Source organism: Polistes dominula, unplaced genomic scaffold, assembly GCF_049000335.1.
Source record: "Polistes dominula isolate Pdom_NZ unplaced genomic scaffold, Pdom_raw_medaka contig_18, whole genome shotgun sequence".
NCBI classification, from domain to species: Eukaryota; Metazoa; Arthropoda; class Insecta; order Hymenoptera; family Vespidae; genus Polistes; species Polistes dominula.
In genome coordinates, this window is record NW_028301164.1 from 5,007,501 (window position 1) to 5,018,352 (window position 10,852).

Genomic DNA, 10,852 nt, shown 5'->3' on the forward strand with positions numbered 1-10,852 from the left:
AAATTAAAATAATAAGATATTAAGACTTCTGCTACCACTTTTCTTTGTCTTATAAACTTGTACGTGTGTAACCTCGATACTAGTATACATTAAATACACGGCCCAACTGAAAATGACCACAGCGCTGGAAAGAAATTAATGAATGAAACCTAAAAAATAAAAAAAAATAAAACAAATGATTAAAAAAATGTGAGATTATATGGACACTTGAGATAATTATTTTTTTCATCAGTGAATAAATAAACAAATATAAAAATTAGCTCGGTGTTATCGGCTGTTACAGTTGTAGCCGGTCTTCCATACCTAATGAAGGTTTAAGGAGAGGAACTATAACTGAAAAAAACCTGACAGAAAGATAAAAATAAAGAGACAGAAAGAGAGAGAGAGAGAGAGAGAGAGAAAGAGAAAGAGAGAGAGATCGATGGACCGAGGCTTAAGATAAAACGTAATCGAGTAATTAATAGGAAGGCAAGGAAGATTCCATATCCAATGGATTATCAAAACTTTTCGTCTAGATTAATAGGAAGAAAGATCATACTGTACAACGTAAGAAGGAAAATTAATCAAAATTTCAAGGGATAGCACATTTTTGAAGAATGCTTTCTCTGTGAATCATATATATATATACATATATTCGGACAATCATTCTTCGTTAAAATCTTCTTCATCGTCTCTTCATCATTTTCAAATATTATAAAACGATCATATTATTGTCTCTTAATATAATAACATATATTACATTGGCTTATCATATCGTTTCTTCACACACACACACACACACACACACACACACATATATATATATATATATATATATTTCCTTTTTTCTTTCTTGGTGGATCAATGTATCGAAATTTCATTTATTCATTTAAATTCCTTTTTTTCCTCTTCGCTATTATTTTATTATTAATTATTGTTGATTATTTAAGATGTTTATTCATTGTTATTATATTTTCGAATTAATTAGAGTGATCATATTCTTTTCAATAGTGTCTCTCGGTTTTCCTTTTATTTTCTCAATAATATTATATATATATATATATATATATATATATATATCTGCGTTCCTTCGCAATTATTAACATCACATCGATTTCTGTATATATGTGTATATTTCTGTGTATATATCTATACATGTATATATATAATCGAATTTTTGTTGCATTTCATCGATAATATATTCAAAATAAATGCCTAAGAGACATTATAGAAATATAAATGATCAAAAAAATAGAGAGAAAAAAAAATTTTAGAAATGTTGTCAATACATTTTATACTAATTTAATTATTTACTTACAATTAGAACAATTATTTTTGTCGGGTGAAATTTAGATTTATCACGCGATTATTGTTTTAGCGACTCGGTTTTTCTTTTTTTTTTTTTTTTGTATAAAAGAAAAAAAAAAGAAAAAAACGAAAACGACTGCGTTACTTGGATCTCAGACGAATTATAAAAAGCTTAAAAAAAAAGGCTGCCGTTTTCTCACGTACGCAATTCTATCATGATTTACAAATATATCATATATATATTGAGTTTATTCAATTTCTTCAATCGGTCATGTTTTTTTTTTTTTTTTTCAAAAAATAATTATCCCATAATTTATAATAATTTTTATCACGCACATAAAACTCATTGGAATATCTTTTTTCGATTTTTTTTTTTATCTTATTTTCACTCCTCCAACATTATAGTAGATTTATTTTCGCGTTTATATTTCAATTTAACACTTTGTTGTTTGCAATCGATGATACTCATTTAATAGACTTTAAAATAAATTTAAAAAATATATATATACATATATTTTGACGATCGGTGCACGTTATTGTACAAAAGAATTGCGTGCTGATCATAATGATTATTGTTTTTAGCTCTCTGCATATAACATATCCAATCTAAGGGCATAAATTTAATATCGTATAAATCAATTATCTTGTGGAAAAGTATTAACTCTTATCTCACTAACATGTTTCTGCTTATTGGATTGCACGCGCCAATATTATACGTAGAGTGTCAAATATATAAACATCGATATCAGAATTAACAAAACATAAAAAAAAATATGTACTTATAAATTTACGTATTTTACGTATATGTAAAATTTTTCAAAAATAATAAAAATAATAAATAAGATTTCAAATTATCAAGAAAAATTTGTATTGATGAAAATAATAAATTTATAATTAAAACATATATATATATATATATATATATATAGAGAGAGAGAGAGAGAGAGAAGAGAGCACAATGAATGATCTGTCATCTGTTGCACGCATATCTAAAAATGATTAGTAGTTATATTGAAAAGTTTCAACGTTAAATAATATTTGAGAGAAAACAATTACAATTTAATATGTAATATTTTCCATAAATGACACTTGTGCACTGACTAATAACAAAACATATTAAAAAATTACAAAATAAAGAAAACTATCACCGTTGATCTGAACAAAATCGATATGTACAACAATAAACACATTATTATACGATAATAAATGGGTTTCTCATTTAGTTATCAATTAACATCCTTAACTCATAACTGCTATGATGACAATTTTAAATAAACAAATGAAAAAAGTTTTTATTATTATTATTATTATTATTATTATTATTATTATTATTATTATTATTATTATTATTATTATTATTATTATTATTATTATTATTATTATTATTATTATTATGTAATTAAAGTATCAAGACATACAGAAAAAGAATATAAACTATCCAACTTACGTTTACCAGTTATGAGTTAAAAATCTTGCTTAGTCCATGTTAATTATGGATCATTGTTATAAAAAACGCAAATAAAACACATTGAAGTTTTGTTATACCTTCGCATGTTACACAAATCACTTACTCAGTGATTATTCCCCTTTTAATTGCTTTATCAATTCGATATTTATTGCACTAAATAATGAAATGAATATATTCTGGTCTATATTCATTTTGAACAGTATTAGTTACATCGTGATATCAATTATTTGAAAACTTTAATCATTCGAATAGCCATTCCAGAGTATTTTGTTCTTTGAAATAATTCAGTCGCAATACGTTCAAATTATTTCCAATTGTTTTTCCTATTTAAATCTGTAAGTATAAACTACAATTATGTGTATTAATCGAAATGAAAAAAGAAAAAAGAAATGTGCAAGCAGAAACAACAGCTTCGTTCGTAGGACTCCTTTCTCGACTCCTGCAAATGGTTGATAAAAAAAGGAATAAAAGAATGAGAGAAATTGCGGTAAGTAAAGTAATTAACACAAATTGGAATTTTCTTCAATATCTCAGGTAATCTTCTCGACGAAACTGAAGTTCTCGATTGGATGGTGAAACAGAAAACCGACGAGAGCATAGAGGAGATTGATCGAGAAACTCTAATGAAGTATATTGATACGAAGGAATTTCTCGCAGTTATATTTTGTAAGAAAGTATATTCCTCTATATCCGTTATTTATTAGCTTGGCCAATAAGTAATATGATATTTCAATCGACATTTTACATAGAAGGGTGTTTTAGAACGAGCGATGATTCTACTAAATGTAAAAGAACATTTGAAGAAAAAAGAAAAAAAGATAATTTTTATTAATTTTCGATAAAATTATGTTGATCTATCTGATTACTTATTGACCAACGCGATAGATTTTCTCGAGAATTGAATTAACATTTGTTCAAATATTAACCCAAACTAAATTAAACCTTTTTTACCTTCAAAATATCTTCTCTTCTTCAATTCAATCGTTGACGACGTTGAATCAATTGTGAACGTTGTGGAAATAATATAATACCATATGAAATACACATTCAAGTGGTTTTCTTCTCAAACATATTATTCACAGACAAAGAAGAAGATCCGGAAAGTCCTCGAGTACTCAGACACATTGAGTTGATTGATGACGAAGCTGCAGAATATGGAATTAAAATAGTTCGCATGAAGGATCGTTTAATGGCCAAAAAATATGGTTATAGAAACCCGCCTGGTATAACTTATTTCCGAAAAGGTAAAAGTACTAATTATGATGGTGATATCGATGACGAAGAAGAGATTCTTGATTGGTTGACTGATCCTGATAACATGGAATTAACGGATCATATCGAACGAATAAACAAGAAGATGTTTTATAAAATACGTCAAAGTACAGATTACTTGGCTGTATTTTTTTGTGAGTAAATATCTATATATATATATTCAACTATTCAAATTAAATATTAATCCTTAACGATGATTACTACTACACTGATGTTATAAAAAACAAAAGGCTACTAACCTAAGTAAAGACGTTTTTTATTGCGCTCTCTCTCTCGCTCTCTAAATTAACATCATATTTTGTAGTCTTCTTAGCGTGTAATAAAAACAAAATATAATGTTAAATCCAAAATTATACATGACTATGAATCGACCTAATACACAGAATAACTGAGAAATAATTTTGCAAGCTTGATTTTTATATAAATCAATAAATAGAATGTAAATTATGTTTTAAAAAATTCATCACTATATGTGCATGTTTAGACAGCAACGATTGTAAACAATGTAGTAGAGTTCTGGCAGAAATCGAGCACATCGACGACGAAGCTGATAATGCAGGAATCAAATTTGTAAAGATTGACGACAAGGAACTCGCTAAACATTACGGAGTATTTGCGTTACCAGGGATCCTTTTCTTTAAAATGACATCGAAAGAACCGGTGATATTTGCTGGTAAGAATAATTCATTATAAATGCAATAACTAGTAACAAGTATTTCAAAATCAAACGAATCCGTTAGAAATAGAAGACGATCATCAACGCCATCTGCAAATTGTTAATTTTGAAAAACCGCGGTTTTTTTTCAAAAATCAAATTATTCATACTACAATATATTCATGATAATTTTTGATATAGTAGTAAATAATTACATTATATTTATACCTGTTAATTTTCTATTTCTCGTATGCCATTGAAGGAGATCTATATGACGAAGAACAGATTTTGCAATGGTTAATGACGCAAAAGGATCCATCAGGAGAGGCAATCGAAGCTTTGGATGGAGAAGAACTTCTCAATTTAATTCGAGAATCCGAGTCTTTGGCAGTATATTTCTGTAAGTTTTTAAATATTTATATTTTAATTAAATTCAAAAATACCTTATTATATTTTATCTATTTCTTCCGTGCGTTCTACTACTTAATAAAGGAGAAAATTTATGCGCATGCGTCGGAAACGCTGCAAATTGATGGGTCGATCGAAGCGCCAGCTATTGATTCTTAAAAGAATCTATCAAGGCGCGAAAATTTATTTCATTTAAATATATGTATATATTATATAGTATATTAAACTACGGCTTTTTTGTAAAAAAAAAAAAAAAAAACCTTGCAATTGCAAAAGTAATTAAATTACTAGAAAATAAACAAGCATATAAACACACGCATCCGCACATACATACGCATTCATAATTAAATCGCTTTTTATCAACTAAATTCTGTCTATATAATTAAACTAATAATACATATATTTCATGTGACTAACGCTCTCAAATCAATCACAACTGCTATTATTTATTATAAATTTCGCTGTTCTCTATGTATACACTAGGAAAAAAAGAAGTAATATTTAAAATTAAACAGAAAAAAATGAGTGTAATTTTAGATATCCGACCGATTATTCTATCGAAAAGATATTACTTATGTAGATACAGGGTAAGGCATATATAAGAATAATTTGTTGTACAATATATAATTTAAAAGTTATTTTAAATGATTAAATTTGATGTTTTATCCTGCATATGTAAATATGTATCTTATGAAAAAACGAATCTAGCAAAATCTTTGATTGTCCGAATTGACATTAAGAACGTGTTGCATACGATAACTTGCAATAGTAGCAAAAGTAGAAAGATCTTTTCTGTGTTTAAATAATTTCCTTTTCTTTAGATGATATACTCAACGAATAAAACATTCATTTGATCTAAATAATTTGTCCAAAAGTGGTGTACACGTGTATACTATAATGTCGTAGGGAACAGAACGCTTTGCGACATGTGTCAAGCAAAAATGCATCGTAAGCAGACACGGCACAGGGAGCACAGGATCAACGAACATGAGACAACCGAGGATGTTGACGGTACAAATAAAAAAAACCACAAAGAAACCAACAACAAAATTTATAGAACGATTAATGATCCTGATTATTGTTGTCATTGTATCTTTACGTAATTATGTGAAGATACATATAATATCATGCACTACTACTACTACTACTACACAACAACAACAAACAAAACACACGTACAGTTAATACGTGCATTAGTTAACTAATTATAATTAAAATAAAAACTTCCATGACCTTTAGAAAAAAAATACAAATTTAAGATTTTTTATAGAGAAAAAAATTAAAACTACTCCGTTATATCACCGTCTGTTCAACAATTTTTCAAGAATATTTTCAATTTTCAATTTTTTTATAGATATTTTAACATACATGACACAACTGTTTATATATATAGGTGCACGAGCATTTAAGCATGTTACGTTCAAATAGTAATAATAGTGTAGTAAAAAACCACCCATCCACCCCTGCAGAATCTGTTGTAAACAGTGTGTCCAAAAAATGTTGTTATTTACCGTTTATTTATCTTTCTGCACGGTAGACATAACTTCGCTCTTAAATGGCATGCTCAATCGCAAGCAACGTCACAAATATAATCCATTTCTTTGTTTACTTTTCATTTGTTACCACAAAAATAAAATATAATGATTTCCTCGAAATATTATTAAGCATCCATTTATATCACAAATATGTTTCAATGATTTAATAATTTTTATAGACATCGACAATTGTGAACAATGTATGGGAATCCTAGAAGAATTAGAAAATATAGACGACGATTGCGACAGACATGGTATTACTTTTATAAAGACACAGGTAAATATGTGTATGATATTTAAATATTACTACCTACATTATACTGTTTAACAAAATTGTATCTAAACGTAAAATCACAGATCTGTTCACTTTTAGGATCACAAAGTAGCTGAGGATTACGGTGTTACAGATTTTCCAGTCCTCGTTTATTTTGAAAATCAAATACCCAATGTATTCGAAGGTAGGTTTGTGTATTATGTGCACTTCTTAAGAAAGAAAGTTCTTTCTCTATGCACTTAAAAATTTTAGACTTTCTAATGTTTTGATTATAGGTGACTTGTCCGTAGAAGAGGAAGTATTGCAATGGCTGATCACACAAAAGACTGAAGATCGTGTTGAACTGATAACTCGAGTAATGTTGGAAGCCTTTGTTGAAGAAACACAGTATCTTGCTGTTTATTTCTGTAAGATTTTCTTTGAACTTGAAGTTAAACATTCAACGATAAAACACAAGATATTTTCAGACAACTATTTATTTCAGACAAACAAAACTGTCATATATGCGACGAAATATTAGAAGGTTTAGAAAGGGTCGACGATGAATGTGACGTCTTTGGTATACACTTGGTGAAAATTCAAGATCCACAGTTAGCGAAAAGATATTCCATTAAAACTTTTCCTGCTCTTGTCTATTTCCGTAATGGCAATCCTCTTTTGTTCGAAGGTCTTTGACAATTACTCTATCTTTTTACTTCATCGTATTTTATAAAATGATAAAGTTAAATATAAATTCTTGTACATTTTAGGTGATCTTCAAAATGAAGAGTCAGTCCTGGAATGGTTAATTGATGATGATAATCGAGAATTGGCCGATGAGATTGAATCAGTTAACGAAAGGATGTTGGAGAGACTTTTGGATGAATCGCCATTTTTAGCTGTCTTTTTTTGTGAGTGATTTAACAAAAAAACATCTGTAAATATGTTAGAACATAAAGTGAAATATATAAAAAATATAAAATTAAGAAGAAAATGTAAAATAATAAAATGAAATAATATTTGATATACCTTAATGGTATATCATCAAATAGATGACGAAGATTGTGCAGAATGTGACGAAATAATGGAATCATTGGAGAAGATCGATGGCGAAGCTGATCTTTTTGGGATAGATTTTGTGAAAATATCGAGTACCGAAACTGCGGAAAAATATAACATTTTAAATGTACCTTCTTTGGTATATTTTCGTAAAAGAACACCTCTTATTTACGACGGCGATCTTACCCAAGAAGACAAAATTTTACAATGGCTTACTTCTCAAGACGTTTTTGAGATTAAAAATGAAATCGAAGAAGTAAACAAAAAGATGCTCGACAAATTGTTAGATGAAAATGAATTTTTGGCTGTATTCTTTTGTAAGTAATTTTGATTGATAACCATACAAATATAATTAAATTTGTAATAAACAACTTTTGATTGATTTTTATCCTCAGATGAATATAACAATACAGAAAGCGAAGAAGTTCATGAAAAATTAGAAACGATAGACGGAGAAACGGACAATTTAGATATAACATTTGTTAAAATGGCAGATCCAAGGTACGCTCGAAAATGGGGTGTTACTAAACTTCCGGCTATCGTTTACTTCCGTAAACGTTTTCCCAGCATTTACCGAGGTATTATAAACAAATGAAGACTTGATATTTTCACTTTCAACATAAATGGCTCATATAATTACTTTTAATTTAAAGGTGACCTTCACAAAGAAGACGAAGTTCTAGAATGGCTTCGTAAAAACAGATATCGTCAACCAGAATTGAACATCTACATGTATATCCTGATAGCCACTACACTGGTCTTTGGAATGTATACTGGTTTCCTCCTTGTATGTTTTCGATCAGAACCATCTACTCCAACGCCTCATCCAAAGCAAGCTTGAAAAATGTATCTTATTGATACCTGAAAAGAACTTGGAAAAAAAAAAACAAAACAAAATGATTAAGTTGATGAGTAAAACGAATAAATAAGAAGCGATCATTTAGAAAGCGTTTAGGGGAGAAAGAGAGAAAGAAAATAAATGAATAAATGAATAAATGAATGAATGAATAAATGAATGAAAGAGCGAATGAATATAAACAAATGTAAAAATGATACAACTTGTAAAACCTATAATGAATGAATTTGTGATTGTATGAATTGAAATGTTGAATGTTGAATGCTGCTTACCTACCGTTTCTTCCAAATCAAAACGTTTCATTTCTCTCGACTCGACAATAATAAAAATACTAATGTCACAATTAGAATGAGATCGATGCTATCTCCATGTTCCGGTGATATCGATTATAGTTTCATCGGTGTATTTGCCCTGCTAAAAATTTCCACCACTGGAACATTCCTAAAAAAAAAGAAAAGAAAAAACAATCATGAAGAATACAATTGTATAAGCTGGTGTTTATACAAATTTTCTTCTAAACTATTGAACATTTTAAAAAAGGCATATTTTGTCTCGCGTGTTCATTTAAAATGTTAATATTACATAAAATAATGCTTCAACGAATGACTATGTTCATAATCAATCACCAGACCTCAATTATGCTTTTGTATACTTACAATTTTTTTCTTAACTTATTCTAATATTTGATTGAACGAAATTCTTTGGATTTATTTTATGTTTTTTTAATTTATTTAACTATTAAACATGCTATGCAAGAATTATAATAGCTCGTTATTATCAGGCTCTCCTCGTTCGTTATTTCATTGTTACGAATCAAATTTTTAGCAGGGTATATATGTGGACCAAATGTATCGTATCTTGAACACGGTTTAGACCTTTAAACAAAGATCATAGTGTTCATAACAAAGAAAAATAATATGTTTATTTATATATCGATGTAAACGAGAGTATAGGACAAAATTAAGAGAGCTACATGAATACAGAGTTTGCAAGAAGTACGATAATTCTATTTGAAGTAATGTATATGTAATACTAAAAGTTGGATTTTCGCTTAAATTGACAATACATAATAATAGTGATACATGTACGAGAGATTCAAAAAGAAAAGAAACAATTGAAAGAAGAAAAATAGACAAACAGTGCTTTTTACCTCGACTATTGACCTCGAGAATTGACCTCGTTCTTTTTAGAAAATCGCCGATTTTCTCCATCTTTATTTAGTAAGATTTTTATTTTACGAATATTCGCTCCTAACAAAAACAATATTGAATTCCTCTTTCTACTTAATGAATAAAAGAAAATGAAAAAAAAAAAAGAAAACCAAAGAGGAATTTACAAGAGAAACTTTAACTCTCCGGAGCAAATTCCGCTTTTTTTTTTTTTTTGACACTATTTGTTTTAAGGAATGTTTATCATCAATATGTGACACAAACACAAACACAAACACACACACAAATATATATATATATATATATATATACACTTCTGCGTATTTAAATAATTATTTATATTAATTATAATTTCGAGATAGCTAGGAATTATTATGACGCACTTCATTCTACCGCTTATGTTATCTTTCGAGAGGCTTATCGAATTGAACGATCTAATTGTTAATAATCTTTTAATGAAATATATTGTGTCCGCAGATATTATGTGCGATCGCAAAACGTCCAAAACTTATCCAACGAATTTACAAAATGTTAGCGTAAAATAAAAAAACAAGAAATACTTGTATTTTTACAAGTTATTGATATGAATTATACAACAATTATTACAATTTGGTAACTCCGTTACGCTAATTAATTAATTGTAAATAATTGTTTATCATTGATAATTCTCCTCGGTGGAGGTAAGGAAGAGATATCACAAAAATATAAGAAACAAAAAAAAAACGAAGCAAGAGGATAAGTTTTTAATTAAATATAAAATACCTAATATACATATATAGTAACCAGCACTTATCTTCTTGTCGCGCGAAAGGACTGATAGATATTACCACCCACAGCTTACAAGGAAAATACCAATAATCAGACTAAACAAATAAAGAACGGACCGTTGG

The 10,852-nt window shown here is 28.3% G+C and overlaps 1 protein-coding gene across 9 annotated transcripts in view; it reads left to right on the top strand.

Annotated features, from left to right (window-relative positions):
• The window catches only part of hlk (hulk), a 25,922-nt gene extending 15,804 nt beyond the window's left edge, over window positions 1-10,118 (top strand). For 5 of the 9 annotated variants that reach the window (XM_089178804.1, XM_089178805.1, XM_089178807.1 and 2 more), the window contains one exon: window positions 284-2,494. In XM_089178804.1, coding sequence (XP_089034930.1) covers window positions 284-318 — 35 coding nt within the window. In that variant the 3' untranslated portion in view covers window positions 319-2,494. Of the gene's footprint in view, window positions 1-283; window positions 2,495-3,289; window positions 3,422-3,837; window positions 4,162-4,511; window positions 4,701-4,944; window positions 5,083-5,996; window positions 6,102-6,804; window positions 6,903-6,998; window positions 7,084-7,174; window positions 7,307-7,383; window positions 7,567-7,648; window positions 7,790-7,930; window positions 8,255-8,332; window positions 8,516-8,590 lie in introns of those variants that run through there. The other 4 variants (XM_015330209.2, XM_015330210.2, XM_089178809.1 and 1 more) reach the window with 2 other exon arrangements.
• Window positions 10,119-10,852: the final 734 nt, after the last annotated feature.